Below are 24,494 nucleotides of genomic sequence, written 5' to 3' on the forward strand. Positions count from 1 at the left end.
TCCCGAAAAACATGCTCGAGTTGTTCTTGTGTCCAACAAAAATGAGTTCTAGTGTTCTATTTTCAATGTTACTGCGTTGAAGTTTGCACAATTTGAATTAAAAAAATCATTAGACTCTTAAATAAATGGCATCTTGACGTGGACTCGGCGAATGGCTTAAAAAACTAATACATTGTTTTACATCTTGTGCACTTGAGTACACTCCAATGAAACTCGAAAAGTGGGATAAATCCAGACACAGATTATGGAGATGATGACTCGGCATTTGTTAGGGAGGAGTGTAAGTATAGAGAGGAGGAATTCCTACTTCCCATTCATGTACTCTGCACTGGGCATTGTGTCAAAACTGTCCTTGTAACATGTTTACTTTTTTTTCAGAATAAATGGATGTGAAAAAACCAATCAAAGTTGAGATAAGTGTTCACCACAGTATCCTGTTTTTTTTATTGGGGTCAAATTTCTCTTTGGGTAAAAATTAAGCCAACATCCACGTGTCAAAGGTTGGTTAACATTTATAACGTGTATAACGTTTTGTAGAAAAGTTTGATCGATTTGCTCTCTCACTCTCTCTCTCTCTCTCTCACTCTTAGAAAAATAATAAATTCTCTGAGGTTTTTTTCTTATATGTTTATGGTACCCGACGGAGGAAACATTGACCGGGATGAACCGACGGTCGTCTGACACCTTCTTGATGTGCGTAAAACAAGGCCATTTTCTTTTAGGGTTTGTGTCTATTTTCTGTTAACGAGAAAACCCGTTGTAAAAGTAGCTATAAAAATGAAGAAAAACTCTTTACTTTGGTATGAGTGGCTGCACCAAACAAAATACCTTATCAGGGTGTTTTAATAAAATTATTTGGGATAGAGTTCTGAATATGTGAGCGGCACTTTTTTCACTAAGGGATATTTTTTACACATACGAGGAGACGAGTGGGCGGCCTGTAGGTTAATATAAGAAAGTAAAATACATCCGCTATTGTAAAAAGAAATGGCTCTCTACAAGCAATAGAAAGTCCTTCTTTTCATTACAAGCATTGGTGTAGCATACCTCCACCCGGCTCTATAAATATAAATGCAATCCGTTACTAGTCAGATAATCTTAAAGCAGTGGCGATTTTAGCCCATTTTTCGGGGTGCTTCAGCTGCCAGAGCGATAGTGGCTTAGACGCAACGGAGCGCAGGTGTAAGTGTCTGGCTTAAACCAGGACATATTTGCTGCATTTAACCTTCAGTTACTCTTTATATAGTTAGGTAGGAGGCAGTCCATGTTTCTTTTTTACTGAAAAAAAGCATAACAACCAGTAAAAACATTACACCCAGATAACCTGCTGTGTTCAAAACGTGTTTCCCGACTATGTTTGCTACCCTACAATCCGTCCTACTCTGTAGTAAAATTTATAGCCTATTTAAAATCTAAAACTTAACATTATCATGTATATATATATCTGCAGCAGGTCCTCTTAGCGTGGACCCTCATTTATAAACACAACTTCTCACTACACAAATACCTCATCTGGAACAACAGAGATATTTTATTTATTTTATTATCACTTTTCCTGGAAACTTGGGTCCAAAATGGGATCCTATTGGTGGCTCAGCTGGTTAATAAAGAGGGAGCACCACTTACTTACAATGAATCCCTTACACTTTATAATTTTCCCTTAAGTGTTCGGGAATTCTCAAAGGTGCTTGGTGCCATACCCTCAGGTACTTTAATGTTATGTAAAAACACTGACAGTTCAATATCTACCTCAGTCACTTTCCCTGATCCAGCTGAGTCAGCAGTGGGAAAAATCTGCTTTTCACAGGAACTTGGTAACAGCAATAAGAGAATACGTAGTTTATTCCAAGAAGATATCATGTCTCTCCCATATATATAATATCTTACTGGAACCGACGTGTTCCAGATATCACCTGGAAGACAGTCTGGATGATCCCATAAATATATAATTGTAAACAAGGTGAAGGAAATCTCATATAAAATTCTTCATAAATGTTACCCTGCCAGTCACTATATGGTAACATTTAAAAGACACATAAATACTAATTGAACTTTCTGTGGGGATCATCCAGAAACTGTGGCACATCTTTTTTGGTACTGTTCCTCTACACAGAGATTCTGGAAGGAATTTAGCAGTTTTGTTATTGTCCATATTTTAAGGGAGTTTTCTTAATGATGGGAAAATGTTTTATTCTATTTCTTTAAGTTCCCCAGGAAGAATGATAAATGTTTTTTTATAATAAATTTGTTAATACTTTTAGCTAAATTTGTTATACATAAATGTAAGTTTATTAATAAAACACCATATTTCTGCCTTTTTATAAGGATATGGAATTGTACATACAATCAATATCAGACTAAACCAACAAAAAGGCTCTCAGAACAATATTTATATGTTGATTTTTGCGCTTACTCATATCATAATTTTTTTACCCCTGATTTTGTATGTTCATGTTCTGTTCTTTCGTAAACTTCATCTGTTTGTATGTTGTATACTTATTGTGTGTTCAATAAAGTTCAATAAAAAAAAAGTACAGAAACTTCAAACGTCACTAATCATGTGACTCTGGCCAAACGAATCAAGCCTCGACACAGTGCTTCTGACGCAGTGTGTTGATCTTTTTGACACACGCACCGGAGCGTCAGCTTCAAGCGGACCATCACTACCTCTCACATCTAAAGGTAAGTGTCAAGGTAACTTTGAACTGAGTTCAGTCAATCTTGAGTTTTTCGAAGTTTTCTGAGTGAAGTTTTCTGTTGCTCTCTGTGAGAGAAGACCGTTAAAGGCGAGGCTCTCCAGAGTGCAGCAAAACAGGAAACCACAGCTGGGTGTGTGTAAGTGTGCAAACGAATAGATTAGAAGTGTAAGTGAGACACGAGTATAGAAAGGTCAAGTTTCGTCATTTGTTTTTCTCACCACTGATCACGCACTCAACACTCTACACATACTTGCATCACACGCGCGCTCTCAAGCATCAGTATTGTACAATTCTGGGCGTCACGTGAGTTTAGGTTGTTACCATATAAGGGAAATCTCCATTGTTCTGTAGCAGTGGTTCTCAAACGTTTCACAGTGAGTTTCACCCTTACGAGCAACATCACAGCACAGTAGTATAGGCCTATTTAACACCACATACACATACTTGCCAACATTCAAAAGGGCTCTCTGTATGTGTGTGTGTGTGTGTGTGTGTGTGTATACACGTGGGCTGATCAACTGGCGTTGGTTGAACAGATGTGTGGCAGACTTGCTTTTCAGGGGCCGCTACCGACAAAACAGCAAATAAACACCAAATATGTCATCTGTGACATTTGTGAGGTTACCTCAAACACACTCCGTCAGTCTTGTTCCTCTAGGACAACAAAATGTTTAAAAATATCGCGGGTTTACCTGGTGATATTCTCATGCAGATGGTGTTCACAGGACAGCAAGAGTAAACGATCGGGAGAATCTTGTCTTTGTCATCGTTCCCCTCGTACGTGTTATTACTCCGATTTCAGCGTTTTTGCTTCACAACTAGTGCAGTTTACTACTCAAATGGAGTCGAGTCAACCAGCGCCACCTCTGGCCAAGTACCATAGCCTACAGCCAGATTAACTTGTGACACACAGTAGCGGTTTTTGATAGGGCTACACGGGCTGTTGCCCGAGGCGGCATCGTGGTGGGGTGGTGGGGCACCACGGGCATTGGCAAGAAAAAGAAAAAAAAATTGCTCGTACTCATGCTGCCCCGACATCATGCCAGCGCATATTGGGAATGTCGTAGGCACCGATCGGTTTTCTCCCATTTGCTGGGAGTAAGGGCGCCCTCCGTTTGCGAGGTGCGTCTGCTGCTTGCGGCACAGGGAGGAGAGGGCGGGGCGGCGGGGGAGTCTCTGGCTGGCTGGAGCGGCATCTAATAATCAACTCGCAAAATAAAACACACCAGACATTATGATACAGACTTATAATTTGCACCGATGTTTTTTTTTATTCTATACACGAAAAGTGAGCGCGAGAGCCCTCGGTGCGCGTGCTCGCTGCTGAAGTCAAAGTAAACTTTATTGTCATCTCCGCTACATACAGTCCAGTATATAGAGAGACGAGACGACGAGGCTCCAGTTACAGCAGTGCAAGTAAACAAACAATAAATATAAGAAGAGTAAGAAAATAAATATACACTTTAGGACCAGGGGTAAAGGGATCAATAACAATTTTAAATTTATCATTTACAGTTTGATGATTTAAAGTCTCACACACAACCCCTGGAAAGGGGAGGGGGACATGCTGCTTCCAAATAGAGCACATTTCATTCATCATGTTGTAAATCCAAGCCCATTATGTATTCACGATCTGAATACTGGGTTGTGCGAAATCCCAGAAATAAACCTCAGACAAAGTGAATCTGTGAACTAAGGTGTAGGTCTATTAGGTTAAGTTGTGGTGATCCTCGGGTTGTTCATACTGGAGTGCAAAATTAAAACCAATGGAAGATGGACAAGAAAAGTTCAAAGCCATCAGGTGCTCAGTTTAGAAAAAATAGAAAAGAAAAGGAGGAGAAACGAGCAAAAGATACAGGTAAGCAGATGTGTGATTGGATAATGGCAGGTCATCCTGAAACAATCAGACTAAACTCCAAACAATACATTATGTTACAGATTTTAATATTAATTAGTCATTGTTAATTGTTGATTTGTCCTGTTCTCGTTGTATGACGAATTATGACGACTGTTTGGTAGCTGTTTGCATATCCTCTCTCGCTCTCTCGCTCTCTCTCTCCCTCCCTCCACGTGTGTGTGTGTGTGTGTGTGTGTGTGTGTGTGTGTGTGTGTGTGTTTCTCTGGTGAAACAACAGTTTTATGTTAATGTACAATCCTTAATAAGTTTTATGTGTGTGTGTGTGTGTGTGTGTGTGTGTGTGTAAAGTTCCACAATACATGTGGAACTTTCTATTTTGTCTGTTTTTGTATCTTGCAAATAAACCTTTAAAATAAATAAAATTTTATTATGTATTTATTTTTGGCCTACATCAGTAAGAAATGCCAAATTATATACACAAAGTTATAGAAATCACCACTCCCGTTATTCATGATGATTCCAATAACATCACATAATAACATGTAACATCACATCCTGTAAGCACAGTCTGCCTGTGTCTTTTCTCTGGAAATGAACATTTTCAGTCAATATAGGTAATACATCAACATGGCTGCCATGGCTAAGTTAGGAATATTTTTAATGTAATTTCCAAAACTTGCATATGATTTGCTATTTGTAGCAGATCTACTGACTGTCACAGAGCAGCTGGAGCAGTCTCAAATGGAGGTCAGTCCACTACTGCCACCTGTGGCCAAGTGCCATAGCCTACTACTAGATTAACTCGTGACACATCTGCACCTGTTTCTATGACCACATTGAGTAGAGTCTGAGTGGCTGCACTTACACTGGTGCATTCAAATCTACCCACAAACACTGAAAGATGCAATGTGGATTGTCAAGACTCAAACCAACCATTAAGCAAAGACAGCAGGGATCACTTGTTTCTGTTTATTATACAGCCAGATTTACTTGTGACACACATGTGCAGCTGGCTTTATCACCTATTTTGAATTTGTTTCAAGCACAATACATTTGTAACTTTCAGTGTTTTCCGGTCTTCCAAAAGAAGAAAAAAAACCTTCAACTACATGACATGCAATTGTGTATTTGTTTTCACCTTATCATACACTTGAAGTTTTACAAATCACCTCTCCTTTTGTTAATATCATTTTACTCTCAGACAATCTAGTTTTTCTTACAGAGATTGAATGCACCTTCTGCGGATGGCGGTACCACACAGTGTGCGTGGACTTCCCCTGTACAGAAGGCAACTACAAATGTTGTGAATGCTAAATAAACAGAAAGAAATGATCCCTGTTGTCTTTGCTTAATGATTGGTTTTAGTCTTGACAATCCACATTGCTGGCATTGCATCTTTCAATGCCAGCAATGCCAGGTATCGGTGCTCAAACCTTTTGTGTTTGTTTCCAATAAGTTGCCCACCTCGGGAAGCAAAAATGTGTTCTTTTACTTGTAAGGTGAACATATGAGACACTTTGTCTCTTCAGTGCAGTGTGGAGCCTAACAAAGATCTGTTTTGTGTCCCAGCTGATCAGCAGGAGAAGAAGAGTCTGACGGAGCAGCAGAGGAACATTTTCAGCTACTTGGACTCAGCTCAGCCACTACAGAGAAAACAATGAGCTCAACACAGAAGGTGACAGACAGAGCAGGGCGATATGACCAAAAATATTTATCATGATATATATTTGAAAATTTGCGATAACGATATAGCTGACGATATAATTGACACTAGACAAAATACTTTACAACTCCACAACTTTATTAAAAAACCTATCAATGTATTTTCACTTAAACAAGCAGCTGTTTTTTATGTGTATTAAAGTTATATAAAAATTTAACAGTGCAAATGCAAATGCCTTGGAGCAAATGTCGGCCAGTTTCCTCTGGAAAATCATTTTGGTTTAACTGTTAGCAAGCAATTTGCATTTGCACTGTTAAATTTTTATATAACTTTAATGCACATAAAAACAGCTTGTTTAACTGAAAATACATTGATGAGTTTTTTAATAAAGTTGTGGAGTTGTAAAGTATTTTGTCTAGTGTCAATTATATCGTCAGTTATATTGTTATCACAAATTAAAAACAAAGTAACTTTTTGTAAAACTGTTATATTTAGAGCATCTTTTAAGTGGAATAAATTGCCTTATAAAATTAGAGAATTTTATAAGGCAAGTCCTATCGGGCTTGGTTAGCCTGTGGGACTCCGGAGGCAGCCGACAGGTATCGACAGGCCAAGCGGAATGCAGCTCGGGCAGTGGCTGAAGCAAAAACTCGGGTGTGGGAGGAGTTCGGAGAGGCAATGGAAAAAGACTTTCGGACTGCCTCGAAGAGATTCTGGCAAATCCCACTGACGCGTCTTCCGAGGAGGAAGCAGAGTCTGGGGATGAGGGGAATGACCCGCCAATTTCTGGGGGCGAGGTCACTGAGGCAGTTAAACAACTCCTTGGTGGCAGAGCCCCTGGTGTTGATGAGGTCCGCCCCGAGTTCCTGAAGGCTCTGGACGTTGTAGGGCTGTCTTGGTTGACACGCCTCTGCAATGTTGCGTGGAGATCAGGGGCAGTACCCCTGGACTGGCAGACCGGGGTGGTGGTCCCCATCTTTAAGAAGGGGGACCGGAGGGTGTGTTCCAACTACAGGGGGATCACACTCCTCAGCCTCCCCAGGAAAGTCTATGCCAGGGTGCTGGAAAGGAGAGTTCGTCCGCTAGTCGAACCTCGGATACAGGAGGAACAATGCGGTTTTCGTCCTGGTCGCGGAACACTGGACCAGCTCTTCATCCTCTCGAGGATACTTGAGGGTGCATGGGAGTTTGCCCAACCAGTCTACATGTGTTTTGTGGACTTGGAGAAGGCATTCGACTGTGTCCCTCGGGGTCCCCTGTGGGAGGTGTTGTGGGAGTATGGGGTGTCTGGCCCATTGCTACGGGCCATTCGATCCCTATACAACCGTTGCAAGAGCTTGGTTCGCATTGCCGGCAATAAGTCGGACTCGTTCCCGGTGGGTGATGGGCTCCGCCAGGGCTGCCCTTTTTCACCGGTTCTGTTCATAATTTTTATGGACAGGATTTCTAGGCGCAGCCAAGTGGCGGAGGGCTTTCGCTTTGGTGGCCTCAGAATCTCATCTCTGATTTTTGCGGATGATGTGGTTCTGTTGGCTTCATCGGGTGAGGGCCTCCAGCTCGCACTGGAGCGGTTCGCAGCCGAGTGTGAAGCAGCAGGAATGAGGATCAGCACCTCCAAATCTGAGGCCATGGTTCTCAGCCTGAAAAGGGTGGAGTGCCCACTCCGGGTCGGGGATGAGTTCCTGCCCCAAGTGGAGGAGTTCTATCTCGGGGTCTTGTTCGCGAGTGATGGGAGAAGGGAGCCGGAGATCGACAGACGGATTGGGGCTGCAGCTGCAGTAATGCAGACGTTCTTTTGATTTGGAAAGAAAAGTAAGCGCAGACAGAGTCCTAGGGGGTGTCCAAAAAGTGATTTATTAAACACACACGTATTACACATGCGGGAAGCCGGACTTCCCTTTCCGTTCGCTACAACAAGCTTTATAGCCTTTATGACGTCAGAACAATTCCTGGGAGTCACCTTCTTCAGAACAACAACTCTTTCCCAGACTTAAAACCAGATGTTTCCAATCATCAGTATTTGGGAACATAACAATTGTGTAAGACGAGTGTGCAGTTGTGTAAGATTGTAGGTCCAGGCCAACTTAAGTTCAGCGTCCTCATCTGACTTACTGTGAATGTGTTTGATTCTACGCGCTCTGGAAAATATACTAAATGATAAATAATACATGATAATATGGGTGATAACCTGATGATAAGTGATGCAGACTAATGAAGTAATGATAAAATAATGATCGTGCATGTGAATAGTAACACAGTAACAGAAAAATAACATTCCTTTACGTGACAACTCCTCCTCTTGGGCTCGCTTGCGAGACCAACTTACACCAGGATTTGTCTCACTCCTCCTTCCAGCTTACAATCTCCTTCAAGGGCATCATGGACTCAGGCGCCGCTGAACCCTTTGAGCCAGAGCTCAGGGCTCTCTCCAGCATCTTTACTAAAACTCGCCGGACCAGAGGGATGAGACAACATCCGATCATTAATATAGCAAGAAAAACAACAAAAGAAAACATAGCAGACATAACAACACTCTTCCATTGCCCAAAGACAGACGTGAACCAGTCTCCCAGTTCAGTGTTCACACCTGATTGCTCATGCATGGTTTTAGATAACATTTTCAGACTCTCAAGCGCCCTAGTAACCGTACCGTCTGGGGCCGTATTGTTGGGTATAAAAGTACAGCACATGTCTCCAAACATGGCACACACACCACCCATCCCAGCCAACAACATGTCAAGGGCCATTCGATTTTGGATTCCCATTAACGACGTCGGTCCCAATTGTTCCGCAAGGCCTTCTACCGCGTCCCTAGTGAGATTAGAGAGTCTCAACACATTATAATGAACATAGTTAATGCGATCAACATTTTTATTTGGAGTTATCCACAGAAACACACTTTCAAAACCGGCCGCTGTCTGATTGACTAACTTATACTCATCAGGAACTCCCCTGGGAACTCCTATTGAGTCAACCCAGGTTGGCGAGTCCCATCTTGGGTCATATTCGTGCACACCCCTTACACTTCTCCTACGTCTGGCTGTCAACACACCAGTGTCCTGCTGTGAAACTGTCTCTACTCTATTTCCTATCAGCATCAAAGGTGCTCCTAGGCGCACCAGAGCACATGTTCCCACACTTCCCAGTGGAACCTGCACCAAAAGGGTGTACTGCCCACAATAATAATATAGCCCACCCCTTGCCCAGGTGCCTATAATAGTATTTGGGTCACTTACATTATTGGTAGTCCTGCCTGGGATTGTCCTCTGACACCAGCTTGGATCAATTCTTCCTAACGTATATCTCACACTGTCTGTAGAGAACTCAAAACATGTATAATTATCCTTTTTAGGTGTGAATGAACCTGGTTGTGTACGTTTATCAATTGGCAGATATAATCCTGACAAAGTGGTGCAGTTACCTGTGTTCACTGCCTCTCTAGTTAATCTCAGCATACAATCATAACCCCACTCATCCTCTGGATACAGAGGAGCGGGTTCAGTGAACAGACGAGGCCTAGCTGTAGCACAAGCAACACAATCAACCACTTCCTGCTCTTTAGCATTTTGAGCCACCCAATCTAACCAAAGATTCCTATCCCCGACTTAGGGTAGCATACCATAGGGTGATAACAAATCCACACATCATATGTTCTCCAGCTGCTACCGTCTCCTGGGCATCTAATTACCTCACACAAATCGAATGTGAATGCTGTCGTGGACCCATGAACATACCCAAACTCGACTCCCCCACTGGCTTTGAGACGCCCATCGTTCCCACCTGAGCCAACCTCGCGTTTGAATTTTCTCGACGACTTGATCGGTTTGGACTCTGGAGCGGATAGACCTCTGCGTCTGGGCAATTCACCTGTCTGCCAATAAACAAACAAACACGTTACAACACTTATCAACCCCAACATTCCCCGTTAATTTCCAATTTTCCCACAGTTTCATGATCACTGTTCCCAGGCTCTTTTACTTTTACTTTAAACTTCGTGATAAGAGTATAAGATTATGAGTATAAAAGTAGGCGATTAACGTACAAGACTATTATGACTCCTTTAAACTATCAATTACTTTAGACTAGAGCCCTAGCCTATCATGAGCCTGAAATGAATTGATGCTTGGCGCTTGGCGCTCCTCTTCTTTCTTCGTCTCCCCAGGTAGACTGCTGGGGAGAACCGCTGCACAGGGGGAGAGGATTATTCTGCCTCTATGTTTCCCCCCGTGTTACTTTGGGTGGAGCTTATCTCGAGTAAGCTCTCGTCCGCCACTGCGCATTGAGACCAATGGAACCAGGTCTCACCCTTTCCCTTCAACCGAACCGCACTGGTGGTACGAGCAGTCACCTCGAATGGCCCCGTCCACCTTGGATCTCTCCACTTTCGCTTAATGACCTTCAGCCACACCGCCTTGGCGTCGGGGACGGACCTGTCCACCGCATTCACCCCCACTCCAACCTGTTGTGTGAAACTAGACACAAGAGCTTTTAATTCTTTCCAACATTCAGCATGTTTTCTATTACTTTTTATACTTTCTTCCGCCGGGACTGTTGTCCAAGGACCTGGAAACTGTCGTCCTGTCAACAGCTCATATGGTGTGAAACCTGTGGATTGATTAACACAACATCTTATTATCATCAATGCAATTGGCAGGGCTGCCACCCAATTTAGCCCCGTCTGAGCAGAAATTTTAGCTATTTTATTTTCCAGGTTTAGATTCATTCTTTCCACCTTCCCCTGGGACTGAGGATGATACACCGTCCCAAATCGGTGCTGCAACCCCAGCTCCTGTTCTACTTCTGCCAAATCTTTATTTTTAAAATGAGTTCCATTGTCTGACCGAATTCTTTTGGATGTAATGATTGATTAAACACTTAATCACACTTTTTGCATCCTCCCTCTTTGTTGGCCACGCTTCGGGCCACCCCGTCAGAGCATCCACACTCACCAGCAAATACCGGACTCCTCCCGGTCCCACATCAATCATGTCAGTGAAATCAATGACAATCTCTTCCCCTGGTCTTTCTGGAATGGGGAACCTGCCTCTGGTTTAATCACTGGCTTTGGATTGTGCCTCCCACAGATCAGGCACGTCCTAGCTTTTTCCTTAATCATATCCCTCAAAAAGGGGTGCCACCAATGGCACAGATGTCTCTCCATCTGGGCCACACCCACATGGCCAAGCTCATGTGCTTCTGCAATCTTCTGTTCCGCTAGGTTGGCGGTCAACACCGGTCGTCCGTCAGGTCCTCGCCAGAGACCTCCTTCTTCCCATGCTCCTCGACTCTTCCAGACCCCCTTCTCTTCCGGGGCCGCCTCCTCTTGGGCCTTCCTGGCCTCCTCCAACATGTTGACTCCTACTTCTTCCTCCACACTTATTTGCACCACCTGCCGTAGTGCTTTATAGCCTGCTGCCTCTTTCGCAGCCCGATCGGCTTCCTGATTTCCTCTGGCCACCATGCCAGTCCCCGAGGAGTGACCTTTACACTTTATGATACTCACCTCCTCTTGCACATGGCTTCCTCCATGTTTCAACTCCCCAATGAGACATGTACAAGAATGTTGCACCTTCTCTCTGAAACAATCTCCTGCCAACCTGTAACCTTGTGTAAAACCTGAGTCAGCAGTTACATGTTAAGCCTGTTTAACTCCCAGCTCAATCTGGAGCCTGTATCCTGCAAAACAAATCTGTAAAATCAAACTTCTTATTTACAACCAACTATAGATAATGAGAACAATAAAGTATTCAGCACAACAGACAAGTATCATGTTCAGGTTTTCTCCAATCATTAACTCACTATTATTACCATAATTTGTCTCCAATCATGAATCATCCCAATTTACTCCACAATTTACTCAGTGACTTTCCTTAGGCAATGTCACTCCACCCATTTATCACTAGGAGCTCAAAAAGTGGCCAGCTAGTGAGCTCCATGTTGAACTATTCCATAAACACTGCATCTCCTCATGTCACTTGTCTGTTTTCTACCAAATCCTCCACATGCACCCTTAACAAAAGCAAAACAAACATTAGCAACACACATTGACCATCCCGGTGATCAGGCGTCATAACCTATAAACACAGTTTCTTCACACATAAGCCCAGAAATCCTGTAGTAGAAAACCAAATGTCAATCAATTGTCCTGTGGTAAATCACATGATCAAACCACATGAAGAACTGTAATGCTGTAGAGAAGAAAATGCAAATGTTAGCGCTGCGCAGGTGTATACACTTTCTCACAGTTACCTCTGTGAGCAACACACAACACAAACCCATGAATAACACTCCCCTGGTAAATTTACAAACACAGAAAGTGGCATTTAAAAGTTAAATCGGCAGGCCAAAGCTCACGCAACCTCGGATGTTGCTGTCATCTTTCTGCTCCTGTAAAAGAAACACACACAAATTCATCCACCCTTTCGTCCTGTCTAGGTGGAGGTTAACCTTGAGTCGTGGTCAAGTCTTATCAGCTTTTGTCAGCTTTTACCAGTCAGTCAGTTTGTTTTATTCCCATTCATTCATCCATCCATTCTTTGCTGATAGTGGAAACCATCGTCGCATTTGATCTCCCCCCTCAGCAAAATGACGTCATTTCAAAAAGAAAAAGAAGAACTTTAGATCGGATTACCTCGCTGAATCCTTCTTAGGCCGGGACTCTCATTTTCTAATTGTCCCAAATAAGTGGCTTTCTCCAGAGCCCATTTTAATGTGGAGAAACTCACTTGCAACAATTTTCTGGACGACGTGTAGCGCTTTTAATTCCCAACGTGCAGATCTGCTTAAAGAAAAGAAATTCACAAACAAAGTCAGTGCACTGTTCAAAATAAAAATAAAATAAAAATAAAATGAAAAAACAAAAGATAAAACTGAAAAACAAAAGTAAATAAAAATACAGAAGCCCAGTCTTAGGACTTGTCACTCTTATAAGTGAAAAAATACCAAATCTAAACTTGGTGCCATGGTAAAACTTTCCCCATACTTCAGAAACAAAAACAAAACAAAACAAAACAAAAAATCTGCTAGTTTCACTCATTTAAACTCTGGGTGCAGGATTCTGTTCACCCCTGCTATCATCTTCCCCAAAATAATACTGATTCAATCTATGTATCAGTTCTCAACCCACTCAATAAACCAGACAGGATGCTGGTACCAGTATTACCTTCTTAAACTTGTGTTTGATCCTAGTGAGCTGATCGCGTGTGTGTGTGTGTGTGTGTGTTAGTCGGGTTAATACATTTTCTATTTCTATGTATCCTTTTATGTACCTTCCCCCTTTTTCTGAAACAAAAACACTCCGTTCACTCCTAAGTTTGTTTCAGAAACATCTAAATGAAAAACTCTGTCATAGTCAGACACAGCTAACCCCAAATGTTTGCAGGTTACCATCAGCAACCACACTGTGTGTTGTTAACCCCTTCTACAAATGCCCTCTTTTAACGTGTTACACTTTATGTATGATTTTGTGTTATCTCTAGTGCATATTATGTGAAGGTGTGGTGTTGTCTCCTCATTTTTCTAACAGTACTCTTGCATACCTCAGTGCTTGTCTTCCTCCCCCTTTTGTAGTGGTCTGGACACTGTGTCAATCCTCCACTTCCAGGCAGTCGTTTGTCTCCCCGGATTCCTTAACCCAATTTAATTCCCCAAACTAAAGCAGCAGCCTCAGTCATCACGTGCTCCTTTTCTCTCCGCTCTTTTCTCCCACTTTTCAGTCCAATAGCAGTCAGTTCTCTTCAGCTTTGTCCCGTGTATCTCTTTGTCCCACTGTCTTTCTTATTGCCATCTTGCTCCAAACATGGCAAATGTCAAACTCAGACAGTCTTCTCAAAGGTCCTTCACACACAGTGAGGTTGCAGCTTGCTGGAAACGCATCTCCATCCATCCAATCCAGATGGTGGATCTTCTCTTTCTGATGCCGTTTGCCCACAGCGCTGCTGGACCTCTCTGCTCAGAACTCTGGTATTGTCTCTTGGACTTCTGTCCATTGTTGATGTTCATGCTCATGCTTCTGGAACTGCACTCTGTGTCTTCAGGGAGAGATTAGCTTCCTTGGAGCTTGCTTGTCCAGGATGAGGATGGGAAGCTGCAAAACAATTCAGCCAAAAATTCTGGCTGGGTGTTTCCATTTTTGTTTCTAATGATTTTAACCTATAATTTTCTTCCGACTGCCGCCCGTGGAGAATTGATCCAGGTCCGTTTCCCACCTGTAAACGACAGACTGAGAGACTTTCATTATACACTGTGACTCCAGATGTTTTCATCACTCCTAAAACAACACACCTCTACTTATTTTGTTTTGAACTCTACTGACTTCAAACCCCAAATGTGAATTTTTAGTTGTTCATAACTGCAAACACAAAAAATCTTATGTAATGTTTTTATTAATTATTTTCGTCCACAACACTCCAAATTATGTTTTCATTTTGTGTCCAGCAGGGGAATAAGGTGACCTGTAGCATCACTGCTTCCCCAGTTGGAGACAATTTCTCACTAACACTTCCACACTTTTATTTTCTTTGTTTATTTTAGTTCCTTTTCTTTCTCTTTTCCCTTCCTTTTTTCTTTTATTTTTCACATGCACACATTAACCTGTTTACTCACTCATACAGTCAGCCATCAAATTCTCCATTCATCCTTGAGTACTTGATCACCTTTAAAGTCAGTGTTAATTTTGTCAAGTTATATATCTTTACCTTAACACTAATTCACTATTTTAGTTTCCTTTATTTATTTTCAGTTCACTTGCTCCTATTTGATCACTAGGATTTCTTCTCTTATTATTTCACAGAAAATCAACTAATCTACTTCTCCTTCTTTTGTCATCCAGGAATTCACACACATGCACAGGCTGGTCACTCGGCCCCCACCTTTTTCTTTCACAGAGACACACACATTTTACTCCTCGTTCGGTCCGCCTGTGAACCCGCCCCTCGAGGCTGGCTCACACTCACTTCCTGCTTGTCGCAGTACCATTCAAACTCTCTGTGAGACACGTCTTTCTCTGCTTATTCTGGACAACGTCCTAGACAGCACACAGAGCGGGTGCCATCCATTCTTGTGCACCTCGCAAATTTTCAAACTGCGCCACAGACTCGATACCGCAGTTTCTCTTCCTCTAAAAAATATAAAACCAAACTCAACCCCCCAATTGACTTCACAGTTTGATTTCTACACACCACAAACATACACTATTTTGTTTAATCCTCATACACTCAGCTTCTGTATTAAATCACTTTCACAGCACACGCAGTTATAATCAAAATAAGCCATTTACACAGCCGATTTACACTTTATTTTATATACATTTTATATACACAGGCCTGTATCAACATGAGAAACGACGCCAGATGCCAAGACAAATTATTCACCAGTTCCTTATCACTTCTTATCACTTCTGTATCGGTACACTTAACTGAGTTGAACAATTAAACAAATAGAGAAAAACAGTTTTTCCTTTAATACTCGATGGGCACATGCGCTGCCCCCCCCTTTGTCTCTTTCTCCTCACACACACACTGCGGGGTTCACCAAGCCCCCTCCTTTGCAGCTGCTTGAGACAGAGAGGCAGAGACGCTTTTCTTTTTTCTCCACCACACACGAAAGCAAGCCTATACATGCAAGCTTTTAAACAATATAAGCGCTTCTACACCGGTATTTACACACTATTTACATACACGGGCCCGTATAGACATAAACACGCTGCCTGCCAGAACAGCTTATCGTGTTTTATTTCTCTTTTTATTTCTGTACCACTTTTCCTGAATTTTTGACTAATTTGAAAGCTCTAAGCCCAGGCTTCACCTTGGTCCACAGAACCAGCCTTGATGATCAATAACCCCGCGTCGGGAACGCCCTCACCGGCCGCGGTCAGATTTCTAAGCCCTAATTAATTTAAAACCGCTCCCCGCAGGTTAACAGGTCGCTCCACGTCTCGCGTCAAGGAATCAACCTCACGCGTTCAGCTTTACTTAAAGCTCACTGTCACCCACGTTAATAGTCACGGCCGGGTCTCACCCTTCAGCCAAACAGCACAGTAAAAGGTAATCCTTGATTACCTGGCCTTTAACGGGTGTCCGAAGTCCCGCGGGAGGCCACCCGAGCTACCTGGGCGCCGCCAGGGGGCAACCATACGTCTATGATTACCTGTCGCCGCTACACGCTGAACACTGTGCTCTACGGGGTCTCACCCCGGTCTAGGTTAATTTATACACTGTTTAAAAGCGTCCCTGGGGACTCTCAGCCCCTCAGTTTTTATTTACCTGACGCCCGAAACCGCGTTTCTACCACCCAATGAGTCCAAATTCCCCTAACCTTAAAGAGTGCCTGGCATCTAACTCCACACTCTCTCTTAAGGCACATAAACCAAGCCTCTTAGCTTTAACCCCACAAAACACCACCAAACACAAAGAACCCCCTAAAATAAACAGCAATAACTTTTGGGAGAATTTCATCAAAGTTTTACCACTAATTGTCCTAATTAAATAAAATCACTACGGACAGAACCCAGCAGAAGGCCCCCCTGAGTGAACATTCAATTTAGTTTTAACTTCCCATTTAGTACCTTTGGATAAAAATTATTCAACAGGTGGTACTGACCTTTTATACCGCGGTTTTTGTCACTCAGTCGGTCCCCCCTGGATTCCCCCGTCTTTTGGCACCCCCCAGGAGCTCCGCTCCCTCGCAGCGCATCTTCTTTCCCCCCAAACCGGGTTTCGGCACCAAAATGTAATGGTTCTTTTGATTTGGAAAGAAAAGTAAGCGCAGACAGAGTCCTAGGGGGTGTCCAAAAAGTGATTTATTAAACACACACGTATTACACAGTGCGGGAAGCCGGACTTCCCTTTCCGTTCGCTACAACAAGCTTTATAGCCTTTATGACGTCAGAACAATTCCTGGGAGTCACCTTCTTCAGAACAACAACTCTTTCCCAGACTTAAAACCAGATGTTTCCAATCATCAGTATTTGGGAACATAACAATTGTGTAAGACGAGTGTGCAGTTGTGTAAGATTGTAGGTCCAGGCCAACTTAAGTTCAGCGTCCTCATCTGACTTACTGTGAATGTGTTTGATTCTACGCGCTCTGGAAAATATACTAAATGATAAATAATACATGATAATATGGGTGATAACCTGATGATAAGTGATGCAGACTAATGAAGTAATGATAAAATAATGATCGTGCATGTGAATAGTAACACAGTAACAGAAAAATAACATTCCTTTACGTGACAGAATCTCATCTCTGATTTTTGCGGATGATGTGGTTCTGTTGGCTTCATCGGGTGAGGGCCTCCAGCTCGCACTGGAGCGGTTCGCAGCCGAGTGTGAAGCAGCAGTAATGAGGATCAGCACCTCCAAATCTGAGGCCATGGTTCTCAGCCTGAAAAGGGTGGAGTGCCCACTCCGGGTCGGGGATGAGTTCCTGCCCCAAGTGGAGGAGTTCTATCTCGGGGTCTTGTTCGCGAGTGATGGGAGAAGGGAGCCGGAGATCGACAGACGGATTGGGGCTGCAGCTGCAGTAATGCAGACGCTGCACAGGTCCGTCGTGGTGAAGAGGGAGCTGAGTGTAAAAGCGAAGCTCTCAATTTACCGGTCGATCTACGTCCCTACCCTCACCTATGGCCACGAGCTGTGGGTAGTGACCGAAAGAACGAGATCGCGGATACAAGCGGCGGAAATGAGCTTCCTCCGAAGGGTGGCTGGCCTCCCCCTTAGAGATAGGGTGAGAAGTTCGGCCATCCGGGAGGGGCTCAAAGTAGAGCCGCTGCTGCTCCACATCGAAAGGAGCCAGCTGAGGTGGTTTGGGCATCTGACAAGGATGCCCCCTGGGCGCCTCCTGGGTGAGGTGTTCCAGGCATGTCCCACCGGGAGGAGGCCCCGGGGCAGACCCAGGACACGCTGGAGAGATTATATCTCTCGGCTGGCCTGGGAACGCCTTGGTGTTCCCCCGGATAAGCTGGAGGAGGTGGCTGGGGAGAGGGAGGTCTGGGCCTCTTTGCTTAGGCTGCTGCCCCCGCGACCCGGCTTCGGATAAAGCGGATGAAGATGGATGGATGGATGAATTAGAGAATTATTCAAACTATTCAAAACTTCAATGACCACTTAAAAGCCGATTTACAGAGCTTTTAGTTGTTGTAATATTGTAAGAGATTATTTGTTTTTGAAATTTGTGCAATGTGCCTGAATGTTATTGATATTATTATTATTATTATTATTATTATTATTGATTGCTTATATTTTAACAATTGTGAAACCTCACTGTGGATGTAAGAGCCAAATTGAATCCACTTTATTGTATAATATTTTATGTGATTGTATTTGACGGAAGATGAGCAACATCTGTTGTGGAAGCTAATGGGGTTCTTTTTGAATAAACAAACATAGGATTTATTATCACTGAATAATTATGTATAAATCTATAAAAATTAAAGAAAGATGTAATAGGAAACAACACTATAATATAAATGATAAAATAATAATTTAGTGTGTGTGTGTGTGTGTGTGTGTGTGTGCGTGCGTGTGCATACAATCAAGAGGGATGGGCATGATTTTCGTGTTTAAACAGTCATGAATTCTTTTTAACACCAGGTTGGATGTAATGTGTTAGAACTACCAGCAGGTGGGGATAAGAGACCTTTAAGGTGTTTGGTGCCACACTCCACCTTCAGGTTTAAAACTAGTGTTAATGGAGGGAGTTTGAAGGCTCAGTTTGTTCCACGACTGCATTTCACTCACTGGCTCTGTTTGTATCTCTGTCACTGCAGGACCAACATGGAGCGAGAAGTCAGCGCTCTCAGGAGGCCGACAAACCTCACAGAAGAAAGAGAGAGAAAAAACACACCTGTGACGAGTGTGGGAAGCATTTTACTGAGAAGGGTTCACTAAAACTTCATCAGGTCATCCACACTGGAGAGAGACCGTTCAGCTGTGACTTGTGTGGAAAGTCTTTTTCCTTGAAGGATTCCCTAAAAAGACACCAACTCATCCACAGTGGAGTTAAAGCGTACAGCTGTGATCAGTGTGGCAGAGCTTTTACTCGCAGTAGCCACTTACAGAGTCATCTAGTTAGCCACTCTGGAATTAAGGCATACAGCTGTGACATTTGTGGGAAGGATTTTGCTCTGAAGGCTTCACTAAAACAGCATCAGGTCATCCACACTGGAGAGAGACCGTTCAGCTGTGACTTGTGTGGAAAGTCTTTTACCAGGAAGGGTCACCTAAAACAGCACGAACTCATCCACAGTGGAGTTAAGGCGTACAGCTGTGACGAGTGTGGGAAGGAGTTTACTGAGAAGGCTTCACTAAAAAGTCATCAGTTCATCCACACTGGAGAGAGACCGTTCAGCTGTGACTTGTGTGGAAAGTCTTTTTCCTGGAAGGAATCCCTAAAACAACACCAACTCATCCACAGTGGAGTTAAAGCGTACAGCTGTGATCAGTGTGGCAGAGCTTTTAATCACAGTAGGAGCTTACAGAGTCATCTAGTTACCCACTCTGGAATTAAGCCATACATCTGTGACATTTGTGGAAAAACTTTCAGCCAGAGAGGGTACCGAAATAGACACCTACGCATTCACACCAGACATGATGTGTACTGCTGTGAACAGTGTGGCAAATACTTTGCTACAGACCAACAGTTACAACAACACATGTTTACCCACACTGAGGGACGACCTTATAAATGTGACCTGTGTGAGAAGACTTTTAAATCTCCACATTCCCTGAGACTACACCAACAGATCCACACCAGAAAGAGACTCTACAAGTGCAGCTACTGTGAGGTATGTATTTATATTGTTATCTTGTCATTTTAGCCTGACTGTTTGGAACAACTCTGCTCATTAAATTGTGTTAGCATGTTAGCAATTCTACTGCATGGAAAAGCAGCTCTGAGTGATTATTCAGATTTTCATTTCAGTTATGATTTTAGTATTACTGTAGTATTATGGTGGTAGTGTTGTAGTTATTGCAGTCCAGTAAACTGAGTGTGTTAGCTGAAACAGTAAAATATAATTGGACGTCTGCAGAGATGCTCTTTATTTCAGGCGACGTTCAGGATAAAAGTGTTGAAGGACTGACTTACACTGTCTTTGTGTCTTTGTTTAGAAGCAGTGCGACACAGATGGATCCAGTTCTCAACCCTGTCATCACTGTGGTGGTGGGAAAGACTTTCGTTGTGACCTCTGCGGAAAAACTTTCAGTTGGCAAGCTGCTCTTAAAACACATCAACGTAGACACACTGGAGACAAACTGAAATACTGCAAAGAATGTGGGAGAAGCTTCACCACATCATATCACTTAAAACGACATCAACTGATTCACAATGGGGTTAAAAAGCACATGTGTGATCACTGTGGGTCATCCTTCACTACTGCATGTGGGCTTAAAACACACAAACGAGTCCACACGGGAGAGAAACCATACAAGTGCAGACACTGTGACAAAAGCTTCTCACAATCAAGTAGTCGTAACATTCATGAACGTGCACACATGGAAGGAAACTACAGCTGTGACCAGTGTGACAAGAGCTTCAGGAATCTCAGTTCATACTCCGAACACAAACGATCCCACATTACTAATAAACTGTTTCACTGTTACCAATGTGCCAAAACATTCACCTCATTATCTGCTCTGTGCAAACATCAGCGTGATCACTCAGGGCTGAAATCACTCCCATCACTGGATCACAGTGAATCTGAAGAGACAGAAAGATCCTCTGGTTTCAGTGTCAGACTCAAAAAGCTTGAGATCAGGCTCCACAGAGTTCAGATAGGATCATTTAAACTTGTGTTGAACTGAATTGGTTGCTGGGCTGAACTTGTACATTACCATTGCAAACTGAATAATGCAGAAGATGAAAGAATAGACTTTGATCAGTTAATAAAGCTCATGATCTTGATTCATTGTGGCTGCTACACAGATACTTCGGGGTCACTTCTCTCAGTTAGGAACCTTCCTCACCAAAACTGACTGTTGGACCACACGCCTGGTTTCATGAGAAATTGTTTCAGCCATGATTTCTCTTCATGTATTTCAGAGTAAAGACTGAAGTGACAAATGGAAACATGTTTAAAAAACACAATGTGAGAGAGACGTTGAGGTCTTTAGAAGTTACCCTGGGTTTTTCTGTCACCCTGCTAGATGTTACACGCCTTGTTATTGGACTGATTTCTACTGCTGGACTACTCCTGGGGAGAGTAACAATACTCTTACTAATTAGCTCCCTTTCACACCTTTGGGGATATTTATTTTTGTGCTTGAAGCGCTGTGAGCCAGAACAGCGAGAGAAAAATCTGCAAACGCAATGAGCCGAATGCTTAAGTGAATCCCAGCAGCTGCACATGTGCTACGCTGATTTAGAGGATATCTTTGCTCTGGATTTATATTAATACTTTTTCATTTCTATATGATTCTTCTTGCATCTAAACAAAGATAGTTGTTATTCTTAGTTGTTCTGCTGCCTAAATACCACAGGGTGTAATTATGAAGTTATTGAGTTGCACATACTTTACGACCTGCTTAAGTTCGAGGTCACAGCTTCTGTAGAGCAGCTGGAACATAATGAAGTCTACAAGGTTAAAGTTTTCTCTTAACTTATTGTTCTCTCTGCTAGTTGGTTTGATGGATCTGAGAGCTTTTGTTTTTATTACTGTTATCATAATTATCATTAATATTTTACTCTTTAGAGGCTTTAAAATAGTGTTTGTGTTTGAAAAAATGGATTTAAGAATTGAACAGAAACATCTGTCCTTCTGAAAATCACCCAAAGACACGGAGACAAACTCAAAGGATGCAACCTGTACCTTTCTCTTCCTTCATGTTAGTACCATCATCGGTTATTTATATAAAATGCATAAAGCAACAGTAACACTTTAGTTTGGATTTCATGATTTCTGTAACTGGAAAATATTTTGTTTAAAGACAGAAGTGACCGCATAGTTGCAACATTAAAGTGAAATATTTAATAGTCTAATAACAGATTAAATGCTGTTTTGAGGCTGTCGTTTCAGGAGGAGAGAAGCTGCAGAGAGGCGTGTAAGACTGCAACTCTGCTTCCTGGTCCCAGCTCTGGATAGTCATATTTTAGGGGGTTTAATAAATTTGTCCATATTTCTAGAAATGAGAGCTGCTCCATCCAAAGTGGGATCGATGCCCTCTCTCCTAACAAGACCAGGTTTCCTCCAGAAGATTTGCCAATTATCTATGAAGCCCACATCGTTTCTTGGACACCACTCAGACAGACAGCAACTTAAGGAGAACATGTGGCTAAACATGTCACTCCTGGTCTGTATCCCAATTCAGGGTCTGCAGCCTTAAAGGCCGCATTTTAAGGCCGATTACGTCACAGCAACGTGACGAAGGCTGTCCCAATTCAAAGGCTGCTCGGAATGCGGCCCTCAAATGCGTCCTTCATTTCCCTGAATTTTAAGGATGTGTCGGTGTAGACTTCGTGGCCCAACATATCCCAGATTGCATGGATAATTTTGCCAAAAAAAAAACGGTGGAAGTGGAGCAGCCAAAGAGTAAACATTTAAAAGTAAGTACTGATATGATGTCTCAACAGGACCTGGAAAAACTAGTCCATGCATTCATTTTTAGTAGGCTTGATTACTGTAACAGCATCTTTACAGGTCTACCTAAAAAATCAGTCAGACAACTACAGCTCATTCAGAACTCTGCTGCTCGAGTCCTCACTAAGACCAAAAAAGTGGACCACACCAGTCCAGCTCTGAGGTCTTCACTCTGGCTGCCTGTCCGTCAGAGGATAGACTTTGAAGTTCTGATGCTGGTCTATAAAGTTCTGAATGGTTTAGGACCAAAATACATCAGTGACCTCCTCACCCAGTATGAACCTTCCAGATCCCTCAGGTCACCTGGATCCGTTTTTTTTAATCAGTTCCCAGAGTCAGAACCAGACACGGAGAAGCTGCATTCAGCTTTTATGCTCCATATATCTGGAACAAACCCCAAGAAAGCCTCAGATCAGCTGAAACACTCAGTTTATTTAAATCCAGGTTGAAGACTCACCTGTTCTCAGCTGCATTTGAATAAAGCACCAAATCCACACTTTTAAGCTTAAATTCTTTTTAATCAATTTAATAAATCATGCTTTTTATTTGTTTTTGTTTTTTAATGTCTCTTTAAAGCACTTTGAATGACCTTGTTGTTGAATTGTGCTATATAAATAAACTTGCCTTGCCTTACTGAATATTATGTCACTTATTTATGTGCAAATGTTTAATAATGAAGAACATTAAAACATTACTGTTGGCCACATGTCGGCAAAGTTATGTGACATTAGTGATGTTTGTACTAACTTGGTTTTAAAGCCTTTACTTTAAAATATTCTCTGTTCAATAGTCGACCTTAATCTTACAGAGAATGTGATGATTTTATGGATAATTAAAGTCAGTCATATATCCACAAACACAACAAGCTGAAAGTCAGTGATGCTGCTCGGTTTGCAGTCCTGAATATCACGGCACAAGCAGGATTCACTGCACTGTTAATGTTAGTGATGTTATATTGCTGCCTCTGTTCGGTGGTGTCGAGCCAAACAGACTTTAACGTGTGTTTGAACGAGTTGACGGTTCACTCGTTAAGCTGAAAGAAAGATGCCTCCGTGCCAGCTTGAACATGTTGCGTATGCCGTCGGAACTGGATTTCAGTCTAAACTGATGTCCGTGTTGGTCCTGCAGAGAATCAGAGTTGGAAAAGTTGTTAATGTAGCAAAAAACAAAATGTAATGCAATCTCTTTAAAGCCATGATCTTTTTTTATCACTGTCACTGGAGTGGGTAAATGAGTCTGCAAAGTTAAAAAAACAAATTTACATTTATTGTTTATTACTTTTATCGAACATCATCCCATCCCATTTATACACATTTAAGAAATAACGTAGAAAATATCCTTTTGTATGCATTTGGAGACTCAGCATTGGAACCATCCCAAATATCTGCACCAGGGAAACAACTTCTCAAGCTGGTAAAAAGGTCAAGGACACAGTTACACGATCGCTAAACTAACCAGTTTTTGAATAAAAGAAAACCATATAAGCATGATCCCTGGAATCTAGGTTTAAAAAAAAGTCAAGCACTACAAATTACTTTTCTTATGTTTAGTATACAGGAGTTGCTGCTCACACTCTGAGTTGCACTAGTGTGTCTGTCAGACGTCCCAAATGGACAGACCGCACTCGCACTCACGCCGGACACTGTAACAGTCACAATGGTGTGGTGTCTCTTTAAGACAGCCCAAGTCAAGGGTTAAT

At 42.5% G+C, this 24,494-nt stretch overlaps 1 protein-coding gene across 2 annotated transcripts; it reads left to right on the forward strand.

Moving 5' to 3' along the window:
- Positions 1–2,616: 2,616 nt before the first annotated feature.
- LOC148101510 (uncharacterized) lies at positions 2,617–23,433 on the forward strand. 2 transcript variants are annotated; one of them, XM_087846330.1, is made up of 4 exons: positions 2,617–2,682; positions 6,127–6,232; positions 18,989–20,005; positions 20,331–23,433. In XM_087846330.1, the coding sequence occupies exons 2-4, from the start codon at positions 6,215–6,217 to the stop codon at positions 21,021–21,023; spliced, it is 1,728 nt and encodes a 575-aa protein (XP_087702456.1). In that variant the 5' UTR covers positions 2,617–2,682; positions 6,127–6,214; the 3' UTR covers positions 21,024–23,433. The 2 variants fall into 2 exon arrangements, with proteins under 2 accessions (XP_087702456.1, XP_087702455.1); XM_087846329.1 differs by having other exon boundaries at positions 2,625–2,682; positions 5,261–6,232.
- The last annotated feature ends 1,061 nt before the right edge of the window (positions 23,434–24,494 follow it).

This window comes from Neolamprologus brichardi, chromosome 9, assembly GCF_056152115.1.
Source record: "Neolamprologus brichardi isolate AB-2024 chromosome 9, ASM5615211v1, whole genome shotgun sequence".
NCBI classification, from domain to species: domain Eukaryota; kingdom Metazoa; phylum Chordata; class Actinopteri; order Cichliformes; family Cichlidae; genus Neolamprologus; species Neolamprologus brichardi.

Coding starts and splice junctions, on each gene's coding strand:
- LOC148101510 (XM_087846330.1), top strand. Junction 20,006..20,330: donor ACAAGTGCAGCTACTGTGAG/GTATGTATTTAT, acceptor GTCTTTGTTTAG/AAGCAGTGCGACACAGATGG.